The following is a 27,881-nucleotide window of genomic DNA, read 5'->3' on the forward strand; positions in this document are numbered from 1 at the left end:
TCAATTCACTCCACGTGATATCAAGAAACGGCTGAGTGCACTGGATACAACAAAGGCTATGGGCCCGACAACATCCCGGCTGTAGTGCTCCAGAATTAGCTGCGCCTCTAGCCAAACTGTTCCAGTACAGCTACAACACTGGCATCTACCTGACAATGTGGAAAATTGCCCAGGTGTGTCCTGTCCACAAAAAGCAGGACAAATCCAATCCGGCCAATTACCGCCCCATCAGTCCACTCTCAATCATCAGCAAAGTGATGGAAGGTGTCGTCGACAGTGCGATCAAGCGGCACTTACTCACCAATAACCTGCTCACCGATGCTCAGTTTGAGTTCCGCCAGGACCACTCGGCTCCAGACCTCATTACAGCCTTGGTCCAAACATGGACAAAAGAGCTGAATTCCAGAGGTGAGGTGAGAGTAACTGCCCTTGACATCAAGGCAGCATTTGACAGAGTGTGGCACCAAGGAGCCCGAGTAAAATTGAAGTCAATGGGAGTCAGGGGGAAAACTCTCCAGTGGCTGGAGTCATACCGAGCACAAAGGAAGATGGTGGTGGTTGTTGGAGGCCAATCATCTCAGCCCCAGGACATTGCTGCAGGAGTTCCTCAGGGCAGTGTCCTGGGCCCAACCATCTTCAGCTGCTTCATCAATGACCTTCCCTCCATCATAAGGTCAGAAATGGGGTTGTTTGCAGATGATTGCACAGTGTTCAGTTCCATTCGCAACCCCTCAGATAATGAAGCAGTCCGAGCCCGCATGCAGCAAGACCTGGACAACATCCAGGCTTGGGCTGATAAGTGGCAAGTAACATTCACACTGGACAAGTGCCAGGCAATGATCAGCACCAACAAGAGAGGGTCTAACCACCTCCCTATGACACACAACAGCATTACCATCGCTGAATCCCCCACCATCAACATCCTGGGGGGTCACCATTAACCAGAAACTTAACTGGACCAGCAGATAAATACCGTGGCTACAAGAGCAGGTCAGAGCTGGGTATTCTGTGGCGAGTGACTCATCTCCTGACTCCCCAAAGCCTTTCCGCCATCTGCAAGGCACAAGTCAGGATTGTGATGGAATACTCTCCACTTGCCTGGATGAGTGCAGCTCCAACAACACTCAAGAAGCTCCACATCACCCGGGACAAAGCTGCCCACTTGATTGGCACCCCATGCACCACCCTAAACATTCATTCCCTTCACCACTGGTGCACAAGTGGCTGCAGTGTGTACCATCCACAGGATGCACTGCAGCAACTTACCATGACTTCTTCGACAGCACCTCCCAAACCCGCGATCTCTACCACCAAGAAGGACAAGGGCAGCAGGCACATGGGAACAACACCACCTGCACGTTCCCCTCCAAGTAACACACCATCCCGACTTGGAAATATATCGTGGTTCCTTCATCATCGCTGGGTCAAAATCCTGGAACTCCCAACCTAACAGCGCTGTGAGAGAACCGTCACCACACGGACTGCAGCGGCTCAAGAAGGCGGCTCACCACCACCTTCTCAGGGGCAAATGGGATGGGCAATAAATGAGAGGCAGAGGGGCAGAGGGGCAGAGGGACAGAGAGACAGCGGGGCAGAGAGACAGCGGGGCAGAGAGACAGCGGGGCAGAGAGACAGCGGGGCAGAGAGACAGCGGGGCAGAGAGACAGCGGGGCAGAGAGACAGCGGGGCAGAGAGACAGCGGGGCAGAGAGACAGCGGGGCAGAGAGACAGCGGGGCAGAGAGACAGCGGGCAGAGAGACAGCGGGGCAGAGAGACAGCGGGGCAGAGAGACAGCGGGCAGAGAGACAGCGGGGCAGAGAGACAGCGGGGCAGAGAGACAGCGGGGCAGAGAGACAGCGGGGCAGAGAGACAGCGGGGCAGAGAGACAGCGGGGCAGAGAGACAGCGGGGCAGAGAGACAGCGGGGCAGAGAGACAGCGGGGCAGAGAGACAGCGGGGCAGAGAGACAGAGGGGCAGAGAGACAGCGGGGCAGAGAGACAGCGGGGCAGAGAGACAGAGGGGCAGAGAGACAGAGGGGCAGAGAGACAGAGGGGCAGAGAGACAGAGGGGCAGAGAGGCAGAGGGCAGAGAGGCAGAGGGGCAGAGAGGCAGAGGGGCAGAGAGGCAGAGGGCAGAGGGGCAGAGGGGCAGAGAGACAGAGGGGCAGAGAGACAGAGGGGCAGAGAGACAGAGGGGCAGAGAGACAGAGGGGCAGAGAGACAGAGGGGCAGAGAGGCAGAGGGGCAGAGGGGCAGAGGGGCAGAGGGGCAGAGAGACAGAGGGGCAGAGAGACAGAGGGGCAGAGAGACAGAGGGGCAGAGAGACAGAGGGGCAGAGAGACAGAGGGGCAGAGAGACAGAGGGGCAGAGAGACAGAGGGGCAGAGAGACAGAGGGGCAGAGAGACAGAGGGGCAGAGAGACAGAGGGGCAGAGAGACAGAGGGGCAGAGAGACAGAGGGGCAGAGAGACAGAGGGGCAGAGAGACAGAGGGGCAGAGAGACAGAGGGGCAGAGAGACAGAGGGCAGAGAGACAGAGGGGCAGAGAGACAGAGGGGCAGAGAGACAGAGGGGCAGAGAGACAGAGGGGCAGAGAGACAGAGGGGCAGAGAGACAGAGGGGCAGAGAGACAGAGGGGCAGAGAGACAGAGGGGCAGAGAGACAGAGGGGCAGAGAGACAGAGGGGCAGAGAGACAGAGGGGCAGAGAGACAGAGGGGCAGAGAGACAGAGGGGCAGAGAGACAGAGGGGCAGAGTCCTACCTGCCATGCTCTGACACTCACTGCTTCTTCTTTTTGTAGCTCAAAATCCTGAGTGTTTGAGCAGCCCATGTCTGTGAATACACCGCACGGCCCTCACTCACAGCACTGGACACCCCCATTATGCTGCATTCAGCTGCTGCTGTTTATCACTGTTTGGTCCCAAAGACAAAACATATCGTCTAAAACGCTCCCCTCCCTTTGTCCCAACTCCTCCTGTCCTTGTTTGTATAACAAGCGGGGACTCTACAGTAGCCCAGGGTCGGGCGAAGCAGACGCAGGTGCAGACGCAGGAATGTTACACCAAGCAAGGTCACAGAAAGCAGTCGAATTGCACACCGTTCCCAAAGGTGACCACCCCTCCAGGCAAGTTGGGTACAACCTCGCACTCCCCCAGATCGACAGGGACGACCCGTTCCCTGTCCCCCACCCCCCCTCACCCGGTGCTCTCTGCTATCTTTATCCAGTGGCCACTCTCCATGTATGGGGCCTAGACAATTGGACCTTGGAGGCATCGCAGCTGGGGTCAATGCAGCCAGGACCCCCGGCAGATTTATTCCTCCCTCCACCCGAGCCCATCGCAAGACCCACTGCTTGCTCAGCTAACCCAGGGCAGACCAGGAACTGAAGGTGGGAACTGCCTGGTCTGTCTGTCCCAGGTACGCACTGCAGAATCTCTCCAAGGCATTGAGTCGGGTGGGTGGAGGTTTACAGCCCCTCGCAGTAGTTATTGATCAGGTGTCAGCCTTGCCTCAGTGGGTAAGCACGTTCGCCTCGGAGTCAGAAGGTTGTGGGTTCAAACCCCACTCCAGAGACTTGAGCTCAGAATGCAGGCTGACACTCCAGTCCAGCGCTGCACTGTCGGAGGTGCCGTCAATCAGATGAGACGTTAAACTGAGGTCCCGTCTGCCCCCAGGTGGATGTAAAGGATCCCACGGCCACTATTTCGAAGAAGAGCAGGGAGTTCACCTCGGTGTCCTGGCCAATACTTATCCCTCAACCAACATCACTAAAAACGATTATCTGGTCATTATCTCATTGCTGTTTGTGGGATCTTGCTGTGCCGTGTTCCTACATTACAACAGTGACTACGCTTCAAAAGTACTTCATTGGCTGTGCAGCGCTTTGGGATGTCCTGAGGTGGTGAAAGGCGCTATATAAATGCAAGTCTTTCTTTCTTCAGTAAACAAACTGGATTCTACCCTCACAATCCTGCAAAAGCCAGAACCAAGTCTATCCCTCTCCCACCTCCCCCACCCACCCCCGGCTGGGGGTCCTGGTGGCACATGTACCACAGTGGGATTTCGAACAGGTTCTGGATTGTCACGCAACACGTCAAAGACATACGACACACGAGGTCGCCACAGCTCCAGTGACCCCCAGGTTCAGAGACCAGCGGAGCACCTGTAGGTTTTACAATAATGATCACAGAATCAAACCCTTCCTGTGCCTGGGGATTTTCTCCATTTCCACTTCCTGCTCCCCCCCACCAGCAATTCTAAGTCAAGGTCCTGTAAAGACATCGACCGGTCAGAACCGGATTCTACATGTTTGGACTAAGCGAAACAGGACACAACTCGGAGACCCTATTATCGCCCTCCCCCTAGCCCCCTCCCCCGTCTCCTGCCATTCCATGAGTGCCAATACACTGAGCTGGCTGCTCTTTGCAAGTCAGGCGGCATAACTAGTGTCAGCGGGCAATTCCACTGGGGGGGGGGGGGGGGGGGGGGGGGGGGGAGCTGAGCCCTGTCCTCCAACGTGGTGCAATTCCCCTTCCTAACCGTAGAGGCTGGGATGAGGGAGGAGATTGGGTTGGAGGGAGGGAGGGAGGGAGGGAGTGCGAAGGCACTGAGGCCCACTGCAAATCCAATTACTGCCACCCTGACTGAGATCAGCTACTGTAGCTGAGTCCAGGGATCGAACACAGGGTGGATAAACTCACCCACAATCCACCCTCAGAGGACTTTATGACAGTAATGTCTATTGTCACAGACTATCCAGGGCATCAAACTGGCATACACCACCCCATCCCCAGTACCAGGGGTGGGCCTTGGAGGGGGTGCAGCACAGATCCACCAGAATGATACCAGGGCTAAAAGGGTTAAATTATGAGGACAGGTTGCACAGACTAGGCTTATATTCCCTTGAATATAAAAGATTAAGGGGTGATGTAACAGAGGTGTTTAAGGTGATTAAAGGGTTTGATAGGAAATAGTTTCTCTCCATCTATCCTCTGACAGGAGAGTCCAGAGCAAGGGGGCATAACCTTAAAATTAGAGCTAGGCCGTTCAGGGGTGATGTCAGGAAGCACTTCTTCACACAAAGGGGAGCGGAAATCTGGAACTCTCTCCCCCAAAAAGGCTGTGGATGCTGGGGAACAATTAGAGCTTTCAAGACTGAGATCGATAGATTTTTTTTGGGGGCATCAAGAGATATTGAGCAAAGAGGGGTAAATGGAGTTGAGGTGCAGATCAGCCATGATGTGACTGACTGATGGAACAGGTTCGAGGGGCTGAATGGCCAACTCCATTCCTATGAATGTTCCCCAAATCCCCAAAATTACCCCCAGTTAAACCAAATGCATCCACTCACCAGAAAAACTTCCATCTTCTCTTTCTTCCTCAGGGCACAATCCTGGATTAGCGACCTCAGCTCTTGATTCATTTAAACAAACCAAAAAATAATAATAATAAATTATAAAATCCTTCAGGATTAAATGGAGAAAAATGACAAGTCTCCCCCTCTCTTTCTCACACCCAGAAGCTCTAGACTATCACCTCAGGATCTCCACAAACTAGCAGAGGAGATGGGCAGTCCCTGATTGTTAAATTGTCACATGAGAGTCAGGAAGAAATAATTAAAATATAATTCACAATTAGAACCGGGGCAGAAAGGTTATTCCCCCCCCTCAAAAAATAAAACTGATTCCCCCTTTTGGAGGCTCCAGGGGGGGGGGGTGGAGTGGGATTTGACCCAAATTGAACAGAAAAAAAACTATTGTTAAAAACCTTAAATAATGCAGCTGGAGGGCGATGGGGTACAGAGCTGGGGTCCTGGGCTGAGTTCAGTATCGGGTCCTGGGCTGGGTTCAGTTGCCTGGGGTCCTGGGCTGAGTTCAGTATCTGATCCTGGGCTGGGTTCAGTTGCCTGGGGTCCTGGGCTAAGTTCAGTATCTGATCCTGAGCTGGGTTCAGTTGCCTGGGGTCCTGGGCTGGGTTCAGTTGCCTGGGGTCCTGGGCTGGGTTCAGTTGCCTGGGGTCAGTTGCCTGGGGTCCTGGGCTGAGTTCAGTTGCTTGGGGTCCTGGGCTGAGTTCAGTATCTGATCCTGAGCTGGGTTCAGTTGCCTGGGGTCCTGGGCTGAGTTCAGTATCTGGTCCTGGGCTCAGTTGCTTGGTTGGGGTCCTGGGCTGGGTTCAGTATCTCTGATCCTGGGCTGAGTTCAGTATCTGATCCTGAGCTGGGTTCAGTTGCCTGGGGTCCTGGGCTGAGTTCAGTATCTGGTCCTGGGCTCAGTTGCTTGGTTGGGGTCCTGGGCTGGGTTCAGTATCTCTGATCCTGGGCTGAGTTCAGTATCTGATCCTGAGCTGGGTTCAGTTGCCTGGGGTCCTGGGCTGAGTTCAGTATCTGATCCTGAGCTGGGTTCAGTTGCCTGGGGTCCTGGGCTGAGTTCAGTATCTGGTCCTGGGATCCTGGGTTGGGTTCAGTGCCTGGATCCGGGCGCTGGGTCGGTGCGGCAGCTCGTTACTTTGTAACACCTCATGATACACTTTGTCCCTTTGATCCGCTCCGTGTCTCAGGCTCGGCTTCTCTTTTCCTCCCTTCTCGCTCGATCCAAACCGGTTTCAGCTGCTTCTCATCCGCAGCTCCCGGGGCTCGGACCGCGACCGCCGCCTGCCGGCCACAGGCCGCCACGACAGGGGCTCGGACCGCGACCGCCGCCTGCCGGCCACAGGCCGCCACGACAGGGGCTCGGACCGCGACCGCCGCCACGACAGGGGCTCGGACCGCGACCGCCGCCTGCCGGCCACAGGCCGCCACGACAGGGGCTCGGACCGCGACCGCCGCCTGCCGGCCACAGGCCGCCACGACAGGGGCTCGGACCGCGCGACCGCCGCCTGCCGGCCACAGGCCGCCATGACAGGAGCTCGGCGACACCCAGCGGCGACAGGCGGCGCTGCAGCTAAGCCGAGGTCTCCAGAAAGGTAAAACTGGCAAAACTAAACGGTTTTGTGCCTTTTGTTCTTTCCCTCCCTCGCCCCTTTCACTGGCTCTGTAATTGCTCAAAAAACTTTAACACTTTTAACATCTTCCAGTTCTGACGAAAGCTCTTAGATTTGAAACGTTAATTCTGTTTCTTTCTCCACAGATGCTGCCTGACCTGCTGAGCTTCTCCAGCCTTTTCTGTTTTTATTTCAGATTTCCAGCATCCGCAATATTTTGCTTTTGAAAATGTGTCCAGTTGTTCAATGTTCCCAATGTCTGACCTTGATTCATCCAACAAATTTTCCCTCTGCCTGACTAACTTGATTTAATTTTTTGGGGAGGGTGGATGAGGGTAGTGCTTTTGGTGCAATCTACATGGATTTTAGCAAGGTTTTTGACAAGGTCCTAAATGGCAGACTGGTGAAAGAAGTAAAAGCCAAGGCAAAGTGGCAAGTTGGATCCAAAATTGTTTCTGTGGCAGGAAGCAAAGGGTAATTGTCGACGGGTGTTTTTGTGACTGGAAAGCTGTTTCCAGTGGGGTTCCACAGGGCTCAGTACTAGGTCCTTTTGTGGTATATATTAATGATTTAGACTTAAATGTAGGGGGGCAAGATTAAGAAGCTTGCCAATGATACAAAAATTGGACGTGTGTTTGATAGTGAGGAGGAAAGCTGTCGACTGCAGGAAGATATCAATGGACTGGTCAGGTGGGCAGAAAAGTGGCAAATGGAATTCAATCTGGAGAAGTGTGAGGTAATGCATTTGGGGAGGGCAAACATAGCAAGGGAATAGACAATAAATGGGAGGATACTGAGAGGTGTAGAGGAACAGAGAGACTTTGTAGTGCATGTCCACAGATCCCCAAAGGTAGCAGGACAGGTAGATAAGGTGGTTAAGAAGGCATATGGGATACTTTACTTTATTAGCCAAGGCATAGAATATAAGAGCAGGAAGGTTATGCTAGAACTGTATAAAACACTAGTTAGGCCACAGCTTGAGTACTAGGTACAGCTGGTCACCTCACTAGAGAGGGTACAGAGGAAATTTACAAGGATGTTGCCAGGACTGGAGAATTTTAGCTATGAGAAAAGATTGGCTAGGATGGGGTTGTTTTCTTTGGAACAGAGGAGGCTGAGGGGAGATTTAATTGAGGTATATAAAATTACGAGGGGCCTAGATAGAGTGGATAGAAAGGACCTATTTCCCTTAGCAGAGAGGTCAATAACCAGGGGACATAGATTTAAAATTGAGAAATTTAAAATTTAGAACTGGAAAATTTCATCAACTTTGCTTCCAATTTCCACCCTTCCCTCGCCTTCACATGGTCCATCTCTGACTCTTCCCTTCCCTTCCTCGACTTCTCTACTTCCATTTCTGGGGATAGGCCGTCAACTAATATGTATTATAAGGCCACCTTGATTACACTTCCTCCCACCCTGCATCCTGTAAGGACTCTATTCCCTTCTCCCAGTTTCTCCGTCTCCATTGCATTTGTTCTGACGATACCACCTTCCGCACCAGTGCTTCCGATATGTCTTCCTTTTTCCTCAACCGAGGATTCCCCTCCACTATAGTTGACAGGGCCCTTGACCGTGTCCATCCTATTTCCCGCACTTCTGCCCTCACCCCTTCCCTTCCAGAACCATGATAAGGTCCCCCTTGTCCTCACCTTCCACCCCACCAGCCTCCACATTCAACGTATCATCCTCCGCCATCTCCAGTGCGATCCCACCACCAAACACATCTTCCCTTCCCCTTTCAGCATTCCGAAGGGACCGCTCCTTCCGTGACACCCTGGTCCACTCTTCCATCACCCCCAACACCTGCTCTCCTCCCTACGGCACCTTCCCATGCGAGCGCAGGAGATGCAACACCTGCCCCTTCATCGCCTCCCTTCCCACCATCCAGGGCCCCAAACACTCCTTTCAGGTGAAACAGCGGTTTACTTCTTTCAATTTAGTGTACTGTATCTGCTGCACACAATGCAGTCTCCTCTACATTGGGGAGAACAAACGCAGACTGGGTGATCGCTTTGCTGAACACCTCCGCTCTGTCCGCAAGCGTGACCCTGACCTGACGGTCACTTGTGATTTTAATTCCCCGTCCCACTCCCACTCTGACCTCTCTGTCCTCGGCCTCTTATGCTGTTCCAATGAAGCTCAACGGAAGCTTGAGGAACAGTACCTCATCTTTCATTTAGGCACTTTGCAACTTTCCAGACTCAACATTGATTTCAGTAATTTCAGATCATAACCACTGCTACCATTTTTTCTGTGATGTGGAGATGCCGGTGATGGACTGGGGTTGACAATTGTAAACAATTTTACAACACCAAGTTATAGTCCAACGATTTTTATTTGAAATCTACAAGCTTTCGGAGGCTTCCTCCTTCCTCAGGTAAATGTTGACATTTACCTGAGGAAGGAGGAAGCCTCCGAAAGCTTGTAGATTTCAAATAAAAATCGTTGGACTATAACTTGGTGTTGTAAAATTGTTTACAACCATTTTTTCTGTCAACTAATGCTGATAATGGTTCTGCTGCTGCCATTTACAGCTACTCCTGATCAATCTTTTGTTTCTTAACCTGTCCCATTACCACCTTCCTTGCCTTGCACCCTCATCCCTTTTGTCATTTAATCACTCCTGCCCTCTACCCTATCGCAGATCTTCCCTTTTGTTATTTCCTCCCCTCCCTCCCCTTTCCCTGGCTCTGAACTTGCTCAAAAACTTTAACTCTTTTAACATCTTCCAGTTCTGACGAAAGGTCTTCACAGATGCTGCCTGACTTGCTGAGCTTCTCCTGTATTTTCTGTTTTTATTATAGATTTAAAGTAATTGGTAGAAGGATTAGAGGGGAGCTGAGGAGAAATGTTTTCACCCAGAGGGTGGTGGTGTCTGGAACTCACTGCCTGAAAGGGTGGTAGAGGCAGAAACCCTCATCGCATTTAAAAAGTATTGGATATGCACTTGAAGTAACCTACAAGGCTACGGACCAAGTGCTGGAAAGTGGGATCAGGCTGGATAGCTCTTTTTCGATTGGCACAGACAGGATGGGCTGAATGGCCTCCTTCTGTGCCATAAATTTCTACGATTCTGTGAAGCCCTGGGTTCCACAGGCTTAGGAACATAGGAACAGGAGTAGGTCTGTTCCGCTATTCAATTAGATCATGGCTGATCTGTCTCTTAACTCCATCTACCCACCTCGGTTCTAACAAAAATCTATCAATCTCAGTCTTGAAAGCTCCAATTGACCCCCATCATCCACAGCCTTTTTGGGGGAAGAGTGTTCCAGATTTCCTTTTATGTGAGTAAGTGCTTCCTGATTTCGCTCCCGAACAGCCTAGCTATAATTTTAAGATCGTGTCCTCTTGATCTGGATTCCCTCTACCTACCCTGTTGAATCCCTTTAACATTTTAAACACCTCGATCACCCCTCAATCTTCTATACAAGCCAAGTTTATGTAACCTGCCCTCATTATTTTAACTCTTTTAGCCCTGGTATCATCCTGGTGAATCTGCACTGCACCTTCTCCAAGACCAATATATCCTTCCTGAGGTGCGGTGCCCAGAACTGAACACAGTCTCCAGATAGGGTCTGACCAAGGTCAGGGGCTTTGGCAGATCTGCAGTACCTCACACATGTGGCCATTTTTCACATGTGCCCAGACATTCACAGTTGGGTTGTTAACCCTCCCAGATTGTGCTGGAATCTCCGGGAATTAAAGATTAATCTCCGGACACTGCTGCGAGTAACCCCAGGGAGGAAAACCGTAGGGGGAATATTAAAAAAATCAGAGATAGGAAAAGAAGTCCGTTTGACAATCAATATTATCCAATTGGGTAATGAAGAGTCGGTTCCCTTTCCAATTGGCTGTGGGAAGGTGGGATGTGGGGGTAGGGCAGTTGGAGGCTGGATGTCATGTGATGAAACCACCTACAAGGCACAAGTCAGAATTGTGATGGAATACTCTCCACTTGCCTAACCCTAATGCCTCTGCAACAACACTCAAGTAGCTCAACACGATCCAGGACAAAGCAGTCCACTTGATCGGCAGCCCATCCACCACCTTAAACACCCATCCTCTCCTCCTCCGTCACACTGTGGCTGCAGTGTGTACTATCTACAGGATGTACTGCAGCAACTTGTCAAGGTATCTACTGCGTCACAAGACTCCAATCTAATTATCCGAGGAGATGTCACTGCGGGTAAGAGTATCTACGGTGACCATTACCCTGACGAAAACTTCAAGCTGTAAGACCCCAATACAATCACGATATCTCCTGGTGTCACAAGACCTGAATCTAATCACGATATCTCCTGGTGTTACAAGACCTGAATCTAATCACGATATCTCCTGGTGTTACAAGATCCCAATCTAAGAGTCGTCTTTCACTAGCTAGGCAATGAATTGCAATATTTGAGGCCAGATGCAATATTTAATCCCCCACTGTATGAGGCAATCCCTCCTGCTCATTATGATGATATACTGGGTATGGTAATGTAGTGGTTATGTTATGGACAATAACCCAGAGGTCATGAGTTCAAATCCCACCATGGCAAGGCTGTGAAACTGAATTCAATAAACCTGGTAATTTGTGGACTATCACCAGAAAAAACATGATTGTACAAACCCAACTGGTTCACTAATTCTTCAGGGAAGAAACCAGACACCGATGTCCTCGCGGGGGTGTTTGCTAGTGCTGTTGGGGAAGGTTTAAACTAGAATGGTAGGGGGATGGGAACCTGAGCAGGGAGACAGAGGAGGGGGAAACAAGTATATAAACAAAAGACAGACAGGGAAGAAGCAATAGTGGAAGGCAGAGAAAACAAGGGCAAGAAACAAATAGGGCCATAATGCAAATTAAAACTAAGATGACTAGCAATCTCAAAAAGACAAGTCTAAAGGCATTGTTTCTTAATGCGCGGAGCATTCGCAATAAGCTAGATGAATTAACGTTGCAGATAGATATTAACTGTTATGATATAGTTGTGATTACGGAGTCATGGCTGCAGGGTGACCAAGGATGGGAACTGAACATCCCTAAGGGACCCCGCACAACAAGATTGTTAATTAATCCTTTCTCATTGCACAATACCCAGTCTAGAATCGCATGTTCTCTAGTTGGTTCCTCAACGTATTGGTCTAGAAAACCATCACGTACACATTCCAGGAATTCCTCCCCCACAGGCAAAAAGGGAAAGGAGGTGGGGTAGCGTTGTTAGTAAAGGAAGAAATCAATGCACTAGTGAGGAAGGATATTGGCTCGGAAAATCACGATGTGGAATCTGTATGGGTGGAGCTAAGAAACACCAAGGGGCAGAAAACGTTGGTGGGGGTTGCCTATAGGCCCCCAAACAGTACTGGAGATGTAGGGGAGGGCATTAAACAGGAAATTAGAGACACATGCAAGAAGTGTACAACTATAATCATGGGTGTCTTTAATCTACATATAGATTGGTCAAACCAAATTAGCAATAATACTGTGGGGGAGGAATTCCTGGAATGTGTACGTGATGGTTTTCTAGACCAATACGTTGAGGAACCAACTGGAGAACAATCGATCCTAGACTGGGTATTGTGCAATGAGAAAGGATTAATTAACAATCTTGTTGTCCGGGGTCCCTTAGGGAAGAGCGACCAGAACATGATAGAATTCTTCATTAAGATGGAGAGTGAAGTAGTTGAATCCAAAACTAGGGTCCTGAATCTAAATAAAGGAAATTACGAAAGTATGAGGTGCGAGTTGGCTATGATAGATTGGGGAACTTTACTAAAAGGGATGACGGTGGATAGGCAATGGCAAATATTTAAAGAACGTGTGCAGGAATTACAACAATGATTCATTCCTGTCTGGCACAAAAATAAAACAGGAAAGGTGGCTCAACCGTGGCTTACAAAAGAAATTAGGGATAGTATTAGATCCAAAGAGGAGACACATAAAATTGCCAGAAAAAGCGGCAAGCCTGAGGATTGGGAGCAGTTTAGAATTCAGCAAAGGAGGACAAAGAGATTGATTAAGAGGGGGAAAATAGAGTATGAGAGTAAACTAGCAGGGAACATAAAAACTGACTGTAAAAGCTTCTATAAATATGTCAAGAGAAAAAGCTGAGTGAAGACAAATGTAGGTCCCTTACAGTCAGAAATGGGGGAAATTAGAATGGGGAACAAATAAATGGCAGAACAATTAAACACATACTTTGGTTCTGTCTTCACAAAGGAGGACACAAATAACCTCCCAGAAATATTAGGGAATCAAGGGTATAGTGAGAGGGAGGAACTGAAGGAAATCAGTATTAGTAAAAGAATAGTGCTAGGGAAATTAATGGGGCTAAAGGCTGACAAATCCCCAGGTCCTGATAATCTACATCCCAGAGTACTAAAGAAAGTGGCCCTGGAAATAGTGGATGCATTGGTGATCATCTTCCAAAATTCTATAGACCCTGGAACAGTTCCTACAGATTGGAGGGTGGCAAATGTAACCCCACTATTTAAAAAAGGGAGAGAAAAAACAGGGAATTACAGACCAGTTAGCCTAACATCAGTAGTGGGGAAAATGCTAGAGTCTATTATAAAAGATGTGATACCAGAACACTTGGAAGGCATCAACGGGATTGGACAAAGTCAGCGTGGGTTTATGAAAGGGAAATCATGCTTAACAAATCTACTGGAGTTTTTTGAGAATGTAACTAGTAGAATAGATAGGGGTGAACCAGTGGATGTGGTGTATTTGGATTTTCAGAAGGCTTTTGATAAGGTCCCACACAAGAGGTTAGTGTGCAAAATTAAAGCACATGGGATTGGGGGGAATATACTGACATGGATTGAGAATTGGTTGACAGACAGGAAACAGAGAGTAGGAATAAACGGGTCTTTTTCTGGATGGCAGGCAGTGACTAGTGGGGTACCACAGGGATCAGTGCTTGGGCCCCAGCTATTCACAATATATATCAATGATTTGGATGAGGGAACTAAATGTAACATTTCCAACTTTGCAGACGATGCAAAGCTGGGATGGAATGTGAGCCGTGAGGAGGATGCAAAGAGGCTCCAATGTGATTTAGACAAGTTGGGTGAGTGGGCAAGAACATGGCAGATGCAATATAACGTAGATAAATATGAGGTTATCCACTTTGGTTGTAAAAACAGAAAGGCAGATTATCTGAATGATGATAGATTGGGAAAAGGGGAGGTGCAACGAGACCTGGGTGTCCTTGTACACCAGTCGCTGAAAGGGAGCATTCAGGTGCAGCAAGCAGTTAGGAAGGCGAATGGTATGTTGGCCTTCATTACAAGAGGATTTGAGTACAGGAGCAGGGATGTCTTACTGGAGTTATACAAGGCCTTGGTGAGACCACATCTGGAGTATTGTGTGCAGTTTTGGTCTCCTTATCTGAGGAAGGATGTCCTTGCCATGGAGGGAGCGCAACAAAGGTTTACCAGACTGATTCCTGGGATGGCAGGACTGACGTATGAGGAGAGATTGGGTCGACTAGGCCTATATTCATTAGAGTTTAGAAGAATGAGAGGTGATCTCATCGAAACATATAAAATTCTAACAGGACTAGACAGACTAGATGCAGGGAGGATGTTCCCGATGGCTGGGGAGTCCAGAACCGGCGGCAGTCTCAGGATACGGGGTATGCCATTTAGAACCGAGATGAGGAGAAATTTCTTCAGAGGGTGGCGAACCTGTGGAATTCACTACCACAGAGGCCAAGTCATTAGATGTATTCAAGGAGATAGATATATTTCTTAATGCTAAAGGGATCAAGGGATATGGGGGAAAAGCGGGAACAGGGTACTGAGTTAGATGATCAGCCATGATCATTTTGAATGACGGAGCAGGCCCGAAGGGCTGAATGGCCTATTCTTGCTCCTATTTTTTATGTTTCTTCCCAGTCTGCCCTCCATGTGACTGCAGTCACACACTACAAAGTGACTCTTAATACCCCCTGAATTGGGCTAGCAAGCCTATCAGTTGTCCAATCGCTAGAAGCCCATCAACCAGGGCTGACCAATAAATGCAATGTTGGCCACATTCCAAGAACCAATTGAAAAATAATGCCTGAGACCCAAGCTTTACAAGTCCAATAAGGAGTTATCAGCATAACCTTTGCTCTGTGTGCTTGTATCTTTTCAAGTACCCATTCCATCAGGGGAAATGGAGGAAACACATCCCTGTGTTCAGGAAAGGAAAGACCATCCAACCTATAAGCTGACATGGCCTCTGTCCTTGAGGTGTCAGCTGTGGCTCAGTGGGTAGCACTCTCGCCTCCTGAATCAGAACATTGTGGGTTCAAGCCCCACTCCAGAGACAAACACATAATCCAGGCAGACACTCCCAATGCGATATGGAGAGAATGTGGCACTGTCAGAGGTGCCATCTTTCGGATGAGACTCTGAGGTCCTGTCTGCCCACTCAGGTAGACGTAAAAGATCCCATGACACTAATTCTAAGAGGAGCACAGATCTCCCTGGTTTTCTGGTCAATATTTATCCTGCAACTAACATCACTAAAACAGATTATCATGTGATTATCTCTTTGCTGTTTGTGGGATATTGCTGTGTGCAAATTGACTGCTGCGTTTCCTACATTATAACAGTGACTATACTTCTAAAAGTACTTAATTGGCTTGTAAAGTGCTTTGGGACATCCTGAGGTCGTTAAAGGTGCTACAATAAATGCAAGTTCTTTCTTTGATTAGAAAGGTAGGAGTTGATGGTTATCTGGACTGGCCAAACAGGTCTAACTCTGGATACACCCAATTCCTGAGATTGAACTGAGGTGACGGCCGTCACATTTCTAACCCAACCAAACACTGAGCCGAGATTAATCTCGTACGTCAGACCCTGGCGCAATAGTAAGCTCCCGCCTTGAAGGAACTGGCTGATTGTGTTCAGACTGCACACAAATTCCTGGCTTGCCTTTTGCTGAGGTCTGCCCGTGGTCCAATTGATTGATGCACCAGCTGATCTGTTCTGTTGCCCAGTTCCCTTACAGATGAGCACCCCACCTGAGGATGTATCTATTACAGTCATCAGTGGGGGAATCTTATCAGGGAGAGGGGGAAATTACTCCTCAGTACATTGTCCTCCTGTGGCCATCAATGTGCTGGAAATACTAGGACTATAATCAAATAGTAAAAGTCGAACCAAGCAAGCATAGCCCCACTGAGCTGGACAACTTGAGGAAAGGTGTTGGAGGAGGGTGGTGCCCAATGCAGCAGAGATGTGGAGGGGCGCTAATGTAACATTGTCAGTCACAGAGGATGTCTGTTTCCTTACTGGTTGGGGAAAGGTGGGATTTGGAAGGGTTGGGGGTGGGGTGATGAGGAGAACCATTGGCTGATCAGGATAATCTGAAGTGGTTGTATAAAAATTCAAGTGTTGAAAACTACACGGATGGCTACAGCCATTCATCCTCAAATTCATAAATAATCTCTCTTTGGGATCTACAACCTTTCCTGTAAAAGGGACATCAGATCCTTGAACCCCGTAAACCGGTCTGTCCAATTCCCAGGACAGTGCCCCTGAGAATATTAGCTGCTGCTCGGGCTGTACCTGGGACATTATCCAATTGAATCCAAGCCCTTGGAAGGTATCAAGTATCTGTCACACAGCTGTGCTGGTAGACCTAAGGCACAGATCTCTAATGAGTCAATTGTCTAAGTATAGATCTACACAGATGCTGGATCCTGAGATGCACTGTTACCATCAACAGGCACTTTATTCAAACCATAGGTGCTAAGAAAAAGCCAAAGATGAGTACCTTAGTTTGACTGCTTCCCACTGAAATTGAAGAAACTTCTGGTAGTTATATGGAAGTACACATCTTTTTGGTCTGTGGTGTTTGCCTGGTGCTTGAACGTGTCGTCTCCTCCCGCAACTCATCATCCCTCACGCAATGCAAGTTCTTTCCTCTACCTGTCCCCCAACAACTTTCCTGACACAGGGTAGTTATAATTATTGCCAACATCACTCCCATAGGAATAAAATCACAAAGAGCCATGACTGTGCAAAGCAAAATACTGAAAGCCATGCATCCTGCTGCCAACTCCAGGGTATTAATCATTACTTCCTACAGAATGGCAGCCTACATTTGGGGCAACAACTTGCATTTACATGGTGCCTTTAAAGTCGTAAAACATCCTGAGGCGTTTCACAGGAGTGATATCAGATAGAAATGGCAGCTGACCAAAAGCTTGGTTAAAGAGGTAGGTTTTAAGGAGCGTCTTAAAGGATAGAGAGTATTCCAGAGCTTAGGGCCTAGGCAGCTGAAGGCACAGCCGCCAATGGTGGAGAGATTAAAATCGAGGATACGCAAAAGGCAGAATTGGAGGAGAGAGATCTCATATCTCATAGGGCAGGAGGAGCTTAGAGATTTGGGGGGTGGGGGGGGGCGCAAGGTCCTGGAGGGATTTGAAAACAAGGACGAGAATTTTAAAATCGGTATTCCTGGACAGGAGCCAACGTAGGTCAGCAAGCACAGGGGTAATGGGTGAACGGGTCTTGGTGCGAGTTAGGATACAGGCAGCAGAGTTTTGGATGAGCTCAAGTTAATGGAGTTTGGAAGATGGGAGGCCAGCCAGGAAAGTATTGGAATAGTCAAGTCTAGAGGTAACAAAGGCCTAGATGAGGATTTCAGCAGCAGATGAACTGAGGCAGGGGCAATATTACGGAGGTGGAAGTAGGCAGTCTTGATGATGGAACAGATATTGGATTGGAAGCTCGTCTCAGGATTAAATAGGACGCCAAGGTTGCGAACAGCCTGGAGTCGGTGACTAGGGAACGAAGTTTGTGACAGGGACCAAAGACAATGGCTTTGGTTTCCCCAATATTTAAGTGGAGAAAATGGATGTCGGACAAGTAGCATGACAAATCAGAGACAGAGGGGGTGTTGAGGTAGAGCTGGGTGGCATCAGCGTACATATGGAACTTGACCTGTTCTTGGATGATGTTGCCGAGGGGCAGCCTTTGGATGAGGAATAGGAGGGGGATAAGGATAGATCATTGGGGAGCTCCAGTGGTAATAGTGCAGGAGCGGTAAGAGAAGCAGAAATGGACTTCAGAAAATGCTCTGATCTGATTTAGTACCCGACTTGAGCAGTGACTGATTAAGTCCTGCCACTAAATTTAATGTCATGCCATTCCACCCTAACCTTATTAGACTCTGGTTGGTAAATGTATTGGCCATTTGCTTGGACTTGTGCAGTTCATATCCTACATGGTGAATTTTCCATACCAGGGCATGAACTGAAGTACTTCCTCTGGTTGCAGGGCTGGGTCACTTGGGCCTCCTCTGGAGGGCGGGGTAATGCGTACACCCACAGTACCTGAGGGACAGGGTAGTGCGTACATCTACATTAAGTGGCAAATGGGGAATGAAAAAAAAACAACTTTACTGCTTAAATTAAGTTTCATTTGCAAAATGATAGAGGCTCAATTCCAAATAAATTAGGACACTTCATGCATGCAGAGAACTGGTATCCCAAGGGCTTGTAGGTCAGAACTGAAATATAAAGCTGGGAAAATGAGGCAGGGAGATGGCTGTGGAGACTTGAACTGCACAAAGCTGTAAAGTAAATATGCCTGAACAAGTACACTGGTAGCAAGCAGGAAGCAGCTGCTGCACAAGGCCCAATATACAAAATGGAGTTATTCTCACAAACTCCACACAAAACAGCAACAGTGATAAACATTCAACACCAACCAGACTTTTTCAATAAACTTTATTTGTGACACATTTGTGGTAACATCTGCAAACCAGTTACAATTCAGTTTAGCGGCACTGGTGCGACATGCTTAAGGCACTTTTATAAAAATATGTGCGCGCGCGTGGATCCGAACAGTTTCTATAGCAACCCTGACAGGAAGAAAAATGGAGCAACTTCTCTTGTGTGAAACATAAATGTTGCAGCATATAGAAAAGTGAGACACTTTTTACTCTCTTAGCCCAATACCAGTGTGTTGTGTATGTAAAACACATCAAAAACAACCAATCTCAAACCAAGGTGCCAAACAATTCAGTGAAAAAGGGAAGATGTGTGGGATCTCCTGATACACCCAGTGCACGTTGCTGTGCATCCCTTGCCAGACATGGACACTGAACTTAAAACTGTGCAGTTTAAGCTTTAGCACATTTTCCAGTTTTTATTTTTAAAATGCTTTTTTTTTTAAATTGGAGGCCAGTGCTCAGAAAAAAGGTCATGATTGGTCAGAGCAAATGGTTACATTATACATATATATAAAAAAGAGAATCCATTAACAAATTTTTCTTGATTATATTTTTCCTGTTTAAATATATATTTGGTCCTTAAAAGAATCACAGGAAATGAAGTCATTTTACAAATCCAGTATAGCTAACAGATTATCAAAAACTGTTTCCAATACAACTATGAAGCGATACTCATTAGATAAAAATGAATATATATATCTATGCGTTTCCTTTCATCAGTCTTGGATGTCATTGCACATTAAAACATTTGCACAGAGAAGTCTTGGAACTGGCCAGGCTGGGGTTTTCTTGTTTACTGTGGTGGATCAGCATGTGTCTCCTCTCTCAGTACCTGTACTGCACCCCTCTTACCCAGGGAGCTGGAAACAGACATCCGCATCAAGCAAAATGCTTCACAAATAACTGGCTTAGGTGGGAGTTGTAACGTTTGCAATTTGCATCACAGAATGGTGCACCACAGAGAAGTGGCAGTACTGGTTAGAAGCCTTACTTTTGGAACAGGATGAATCCCCATGCTAACTGCAGGTTTTGGGGACTTACCTCAAGACTCCAAAACAGGTCACTACCTGAAAACATCAATTGACACAAAGACTGAAGGCAAAATGGTACGTTCCCTTCTCTCCCTTCCCATGAAAATGGACCGTTCCAGTGACAGATTTCAAAAACCAAGAGGCCAGAAAAACAGGATTGTCACAATTAAGCTCACTGAGAATAGAAGGGTATTGGGGAAAGCGAGCTAGCTGAGCATCAACAAACAAGGCATGAACAAACGCAAGCTGAACAGACAGGTTTCCAATTAGAAGTTAATTGTTTTCTGTTGTTTCCTGAGCCAATTCACATCAATGGGACAAAGGAAACTTTAAAAATCTGTTCTTGAACCCAGTGAAATCTCTCAGGCAGTGATCAGGTAGCCTGCTGCAACTAGGAGGTAACTCCAATCAGCAAGACTTCAAATATGAAATGTGAGCTTTCTATTTTACTGTACACACAGCATCAATGCTTTCTTCTGCAAGTGAGTTTTCAGGTCATTGTTTGTGCCACGTGTACAACACCCATTGACGTTTGTGAACCACTGAATTGTCCAATATTCTCTGCGTGAGCCCCACCAAACGGTTTTAAAGGATTGTCATATAGTTTTGTCTAAAATTATACACAAGTTCCAAGAGCCTCTTGCCCAACAAAATGCTACATTCCTGAATCACAATACTAAAAAAGTAACCCCAAGTAAGCCAGGTTTAAAAAAAGACAAAAACTCTTAAAGCCAATCACAAGGATTGTTCCACAGGCTCAACTCCAGGACAAATCTCTGGTCATGAGCGGAGAATTGCAAAGCCGCAATTAATTTGAAGAAAAAGAATTCTACGTAGGGGTTAAACCTTAACCCTCCTTCTCTGGGTGCACTGCTGCACATATGATGAGTCTTGTTCTTCCTGATACACAGTAACTGTTCTATGCTATTAGCACATTACAAAATTATTCAGAAAGAATTTATATAAAGCTGAGGGGGAAAGAGAGAGAGAGAGAGAGAGAGACAGACAGACAGACAGACAGACAGAGAGAGAGAGCGTTCTGATGTTACCAGCTGCAGCATAAAATACACAGCTATGCATTTTATAAAACCTCAACAATTGGCCCAATGGTGGCATATACTGAGTGTAGGTTGATGTTTTGGCAAAGTTATTCAGCAGCTTTTGGATCTCCGGCATCACCACGACCTTCAACATCATCATCTGAGATTTCATCCAGTTTTCTGCCTGTGGTGCGACGCACAGTAAACGGAAGATCCCCACGCCTACAGAGAAACATATTTTAAAATTTCTATATGAATTTTATGCCAAGTGATTTCAAAGCATGTGAATGGAAGATTGGTCTTTTTCAGCATGCAGTGTTTCCAGCTCAGTAATGGCACAGATAAGATGGAGCCCAGAGCTTCCCTCCCCCCCCAACCCTCTCTGGCCCCCCCAACCCTCCCCTCCACCCCTCCCCTCCCAACCCTCTCTGGCCCCCCCCAGAACTTCCCTCCTGCCCCCCCCCCCCCCCAACCCTCTCTGGACCCCCCAGAACTCCCCCCCCTCGCCCCACACCCACCCTCTCTGGCCCCCTAGAACTTCCCCTCTAGCCACATGTCTAGACAGATCACAAATTAACTTGCGAAGGCTGAATGCCAACGCTCCAACACCCTGGACCACGACCCCTCTGCCGAACATCAAGCCTTAGTTTCCCAGACCATCGCTGACCTAATCTCCTATGGAGATCGCCTCTGCCTCCACCCCCCACCCCCCACAATGGCCTCCAACCTCAGTCCACCAACCCCACACAGCCCACTTCTACCTCCTGCCCAAGATCCACAAACAGGACTGCCCTGGGAGACCCATCGTTTTAGCCTGTTCTTGCCCCACGGAACTTACTTCCTCCTGTCTTGACTACTTTTTCTCCTTGTCCAGTCTCTTCCAACCTACATCTGCAACTCTTCTGATGCCCTCCGCCACTTCAACAGTTTCCAGTTCCCTGGCCCTAACCATCTCCTTTTCACCATGGACGTCCAGTCCCTCTACACCTCCCTCCCCCACCAGGACGGCCTGCGGGCCCTCCACTTCTTCCTTGAACGGAGGCCCAACCAGTCCCCATCCACCACTGCCCTCCTCCGCCCGGCTGAACTTGTTCTTATGTTGAACAACTTCTCCTTTGACTCCACTCACTTCCTCCAAATAAAAGGTGGCGCTATGGGAGCCCGTCTGCTGCCTCGTAACAACACTGTTTAGGGTAAGGGTTCACTGCCTGGGGAGAAGTTGCCATATACATGTGCTCCTCCTTCCCAGGTGTTAACTATAACAAAGTGAAAGCAATACTGTAAAAAGTAACCAGAAACAAAGAGCTGGGTTGGCCCAGTTAATTATAACATTGGTTTCTTAATGTGCAAAACAGCAGGATTGTTCCAGTATTTGTACTTTAGTATTCTCTTTTTACCTGAGTTTGCTCTTGAGTGTGCTGACCTCACGGGTCATTGCATCTGCAGTTTCAGTGGCGTCTTCCAGTTCTCTCTGCAGTTTTCGTCGGGAAGCATTGGCACGCTGGGCTTCCTCTTCTGCCTCCTCCAGCTGCCGTTTCAACTGCTTCAAACGGGAATTGGCTTTCTCAACCTGCAAGAGAAACATGAGGGGATACTCTCCATTACCCCAGTTAGCCAACCACTGTTCAGCAGCAGGTTTTACCACGGCCTGGATTTCTTGAGAAACATAACTAAAATCCGACCTAATAGGCTAATGCTGGGTGCACATTAACTACATGAAACACAAGTGGTGGATGAAATGTTATGATTTCCTGAGACAGGTGATTGAGAGCCCTGCCTTCAACAGCCTATAGTCTAGAACTCCCTTCCTAAATCTCTCCACCTGGCTGAAACGTTGGTGTCAGAACTAAAGAAAGACAGACTGGGATTTATAGAACAATTTTCACAACCATAGGACATCCCAAAGCGCTTCACAGCCAATGAAGTACTTTTGAAGTGTAGTCATTGTTGTAATGTACAAAACACAGCTGCTAAATTGCACATAGCAAGGTCCCACATACAGCAATGAGATAATGACCAGATAATCTGTTTTAGTGATGACGGTTGCGGGATAAATGTTGGCCAAGACATCGGGGTGAACTCCCCTAATCACCTTTGAATAGTACTGTGGGATCTTATTCATCCACCTGAAAGGGTAGACAGGGCCTTAGTTTAACGTCTCATCCGAAAGACGGAACCTCCGACAGTGCCGCGCTCCCTCAGTACTGCACTGGAGTGTCAGCCTAGATTATGTGCTCAAGTCTCTGGAGTGGGGTTTGAATCCACAACCTTCTGACTCAAGATGATAGGGTGCTACCCACTGAGCCACAGCTGACACCATTTCAGCTAATATCATCCATTTCGGGAGCTGAGGTTGCTTCAGTCAATGCTGAATGCTGCATCAAGAGACAAATCTCATTAGTTGGGCTCCAAATGAGAATGGAAATGATCCAGACAGACTTTTAGGCAAGGCTTTGTGGTGTTTCCCTGCACTGCCTCTAATGCTCAAATGTGTCTCGTGTCTATGGTGGCCAGAAATGCAGAGTGATCATGAGGGGTTCTCACCAGAATATGATACAGTTTGATCATGACTTCCTCTGACTTGTATCATACTGTTTTGGCTATTTAATTCAACATTCTATTTGATTCATCGAACAAACAATGATATTCTGGAGGCCAGGATTCTCTTCCAGTGACTGGGTCAATTTGGTCAAGCCTAGCCTGGAACCAGCTTCACATCTGTAAGAAGTTGAGATGACAGAGCCAAAAATGGCAAGCAACATGGGCACGGCAGCGGTAAGGACCAGTAATATTCAGCAAAAATTTAAAGGTGTTTCAGGACCAGTGGCTGAAAGGTTGATATCAGAATGATTAAAGACAAACGGGCCAAAGTAGCCACCCTCTACGTGCTATGATCTGATTGGAGCTATTGCCAGTATCAGGTGAAGAGATCAAGTAGTTTGTCACAGGGTGGAAGTGAATTCAGAGCTGCCCTCAGACTGCTCCTTCCAGCAGCCAGTTTGAAAGTAGTACTAGCAGAGGGCTGGCAGCAGGTCATCTGCCTGCTATCTAGGTCACAAGGTGCAGGAGGAATTTTAGCAGAACACAGTAAAAGAATGCTGGCTGTATTGGAAAGATAAGTACTTATGCTGCTGATTTAATAACCTCAAGGCAGCTGCCTATGATGTGGAATGAACTATGCATGCACAGCTTTGCTGCAATTCACCAATATTGCAGATATGCATCTCAGTGAGAGGTAACTGGTCTGTCTGAAAATATTTCACAGCATGAAACAGATGAAACTAGAACATTAACCTCAAGGCAAATTTCTGATGAATCACATTATCTTGGGCAGAGGCTAGGAGCTTCCTCAGAGAGGTAGGGCAGATTTGAGGGACACTCATCATGGGCAGCTCCTACAGGTCTGAGCAACCACCTCTCTGCCAAGAAAAGTGCACGGCTCAGGGAGAGTTTGGGGAAAAGGAGAAGAAAACAAATGAACTTGTGTGGGTTATGTTTCAAAAGCATATAATTCAATAGAAACATTAAAAGCTGCAACTGACCTGATCTTTGAATTGATCAGAATTGCGTCTTTCATCCTCCATCTGCAGCATCACCTCTTTCAGCCTCTTATCTGAGCGACGCACCAGCTTACTGGCAGCTTGTCTGTCCCTGGATCGACAGGACAGTAAAGTTAGTTTACGGATTTTCTCAAGGTGTCGACACCTACTGCAGAACAGATCCATGGGTGTTGACAGTTCCTGTACCTCACCCAAGGGGTTATTCATGTGAGTCTAGTCAACATTGGCAGGCTATTTGGCTTTTGGGAGCATTACAGGCAAGCCCAAACCTCTCCTAACCCAAGTATCCATACACCCATACTTCCCAGTGGCAGTTACTGGATAGCAATCAGAAGTGCATTGCTAGTTAATATTCTACCTTCCCAGTGGTTATGGGCTAAATCGGCCCCAACGGAGATCAGTTAACGAAGCACAGACCAAGGATCAAATCTGGGACCTTCCTGCACCATATGGCTTAGCTGCACACAGAATGAGGCATTTAAGCTTAGTCTTAATATTTTGCAACTGGTTAAAAGGTATTTGCAAGAGGGATATTGATCAGTGATATTGAAAATTTCTCTCAAACAGCATACACAGCATCATAAATAAATCTATTTATGAAACATAAAATACCCCCAATTTAGTACCATTCACAAATACTGCCCCCTGTCTTGCCCCCACTATTGACTAAATCAACAGCAGTTGGGTCACATTCTGGGCTGGCTCATGCCTACCCTCCCAAATTAAAGAAGTCAAAATAGAAATATCCAGTCAGTATTTGTTTTCTTTTGGAGCAGTGAAAAGAGTAGAGAGAAATGGTTCAAATGGCATTCAAAGAGTGCACTGCGGTCTGATGCAGTGGCCTTTCAATCCAGAAAATCTTGATTACTCAAAATGAGTTTAAGTGTTTTGTCACTGACGACCTAACAATAATGAAGAGCACATATCTGGTTACCAGCGCCAAATGTGTACCCCTCCAGTGTTTACCAAATCAGCAATCTAGCCACCACTAGAGTTTTTTGGGATTATTTCGGTGCTTAAAAAGAGGTTCATCAGTGTTGGAGAAATGGAGCACAGAAGCATCGATGCCAAAATACCATCAGAACAAGAGGGAGCTTTGCTCTATCTGGAGCTATACTTGGCCTAAAAACATGTCCTAACTCCAACTCCAACTTCATAACAACACTAATGTTGAACTGCAACATTTACATTTTCTAAATCCACCATTCTGGTAGCCTGAGTGATTTAATAACCTCAAGGCAGCTGCCTATGATGTGGAATGAACTATGCATGCACAGCTTTGCTGCAATTCACCAATATTGCAGATATGCATCTCAGTGAGAGGTAACTGGTCTGTCTGAAAATATTTCACAGCATGAAACAGATGAAACTGTAGAACATTAACCTCAAGGCAAATTTCTGATGAATCACATTATCTTGGGCAGAGGCTAGGAGCTTCCTCAGAGAGGTAGGGCAGATTTGAGGGACACTCATCGTGCCTCGACTTGAGCCAAATTTGCTTTGGACACTTAACTTACAATCATTTTAAAAACAGGTCTTCCTAAAATACCCTTTCCCTGGCATATTTTATCTATAGTTTTGATCTATTTGTACCGGGTTTCTGCATCGAGTTGCTCCTCCAGCTGAGCTATTTTGGCCTCCAGTGCTGTGATGTTTGCCTTGTACTTAGATCTGACAGCATTCTCCATCTCCTGCAGCTTGGCTTTCAGGTCCTTGTTCTGACGATCTAGTTGCTGGCGAGCATTTTCAGCCTTCTGAGCATTGCTGCGTTCAGCAGAGAGATCTGCATTTATCTGATCAACCTGTTTAACAATCATTAGATGTAAAACATTTTCAGCTTTAGTTCCCATGTCCAGCTTTCTGAGTGAAACCCTTCAACCAACCTCCCCTACCCTACAGTGGCATAATGTATTTCCTACAAACCAACTTTCCTATAAGTTATCCCCAAAGTACAGGGGTAGGGGAATACAGGGATACTTCAGCTATATTAATTCAGAGTCCATAGAGTTTACATTCAGTAAATCATGCAAGCCAGTCTCCAGTGAGGGTTTCAGAACACAATTGTTTTAATCTAAAAAATCCAATGGACGACTCATGGGCCACAGAGTCCATGAAGTTCTTAAGTGAAGGGCTGTGAAATTACTCACGGCAATTTGAAATGAGTGAAACATCCATTTTTTAAAAATTAATTTCACAGTGTCTGCCTGACTGTATGGACTCTGTGCAACCTACTAGTCATGCATTGACTCCTCATAGGCCAAGTTTACTTCATTAAAGAATAGTTTCCAAGTTACAATGGGGCATAAAGTTTAGGCATTCCAGGGTACTAGCTGGTTGGGCAACCTATGAAATATATACAGTGAAGTAATTTCATGGGGTTCACTGCCACTTTGGTGCCTTGACAGGAGTCAAAGAACCAGGACTATGCTGTTTATAGCCTTATTTCCAACCCATGTTGATGTTTAGTGACCCCACGTATCAGCATCCGTCTACTAATTAATGCCTAACATTCCCTGACCCAACCATAATACTCCACAGTTGATAAAGTCAAATGGGTTATTTGGTCTGGGAACTGGAACATTTTCTGTAACCTCCCATTTCTTGTCTGGTGAGCCATGATGTGAAGATGCCGGTGATGGACTGGGGTTGACAAATGTAAAGAATCTTACAACACCAGGTTATAGTCCAATTGTTGGACTATAACCTGGTGTTGTAAGATTCTTTACATTTGTCTGGTGAGGTCAGTTTAAGAAGTTTGTCAGCTGTGATTTTTGACGTTCTCATTGTAATTCCCACTCTCCAAATAAGTGATATCTCACGGGACACAAACCTGGAGATTGGCTTTCCTGAGGCGATCATTGGCCATTTCAGCGTTGGTCTGCTCCTCCTCGACCTCCTCTTCAAGCTGAGAAATCCTGGCCTCAAGACGTCTCTTCTCATCCAGAGCCAAACACCTACAACAGGAGTCAATGACATTTTTCAAAAAAGTCCTTCAATTGCAGCAGTGTCTCTGGAAACCACTGCAATAAAACCATTCCCTATTCAGAAAATGCGCCAGCCCCACTGAGCCTATTCGAAACTCTCATTATCCCCCACAAATTGACTCCTGTAAGTACAGGTGCTATCAGTCCCATCACTTCACCCAGGAGGCCAATCTTCATCCCTGAGCCTGGTCAGCAAGTTGGTGACAGGCTCTTTAAATGCAGGCAGCACAGATCCTATCCTTGCCTGCTGTGCACAAACATAGGAACATAAGAATGTGCAAGATCAGAAAAGATCACTGGGGTCCATCTGGCCAGTTCCAAAGTTTAAAAAAATATTGTATTGCTTTAAACCCCTAAAAATTATTTTACCAAAACACCATTAAGCTACTTGAATTTGGTAACTAACTATCTCCACACTCCCAACATTCACCAGAGAATGAGTGCGCGCGCAGTAGTTCAATCTGAATAATCTGCTCAGCTACTTCTGGGCTCGATTCTGTACCACCTGGTTATAGCATTTGTAGTTAAGTCAACAAGGATTCAGTTTATCTATAAACCACCTTTCCTCCATT

General features: G+C 47.2%; 2 protein-coding genes across 3 annotated transcripts in view; both read right to left on the minus strand.

Annotated features, from left to right (window-relative positions):
• The window catches only part of slc25a38b (solute carrier family 25 member 38b), a 41,103-nt gene extending 34,463 nt beyond the window's left edge, over positions 1-6,640 (minus strand). Inside the window, 2 exon segments of the mRNA XM_067974699.1 lie at positions 5,348-5,409; positions 5,764-6,640. Coding sequence (XP_067830800.1) covers positions 5,348-5,362 — 15 coding nt within the window. The 5' untranslated portion in view covers positions 5,363-5,409; positions 5,764-6,640.
• A 12,032-nt stretch (positions 6,641-18,672) lies between these two features.
• LOC137305751 (myosin-9-like) overlaps positions 18,673-27,881 on the minus strand; it is a 174,565-nt gene continuing 165,356 nt past the window's right edge. For both annotated transcript variants that reach the window (XM_067974701.1, XM_067974700.1), the window contains 5 exons: positions 27,156-27,279; positions 25,919-26,127; positions 24,308-24,416; positions 22,163-22,335; positions 18,673-20,987 (listed from right to left, as the gene is read on the minus strand). In XM_067974701.1, coding sequence (XP_067830802.1) covers positions 20,873-20,987; positions 22,163-22,335; positions 24,308-24,416; positions 25,919-26,127; positions 27,156-27,279 — 730 coding nt within the window. In that variant the 3' untranslated portion in view covers positions 18,673-20,872. The remainder of the gene's footprint in view (positions 20,988-22,162; positions 22,336-24,307; positions 24,417-25,918; positions 26,128-27,155; positions 27,280-27,881) is intronic.

Source organism: Heptranchias perlo, chromosome 40, assembly GCF_035084215.1.
Source record: "Heptranchias perlo isolate sHepPer1 chromosome 40, sHepPer1.hap1, whole genome shotgun sequence".
NCBI lineage: Eukaryota > Metazoa > Chordata > Chondrichthyes > Hexanchiformes > Hexanchidae > Heptranchias > Heptranchias perlo.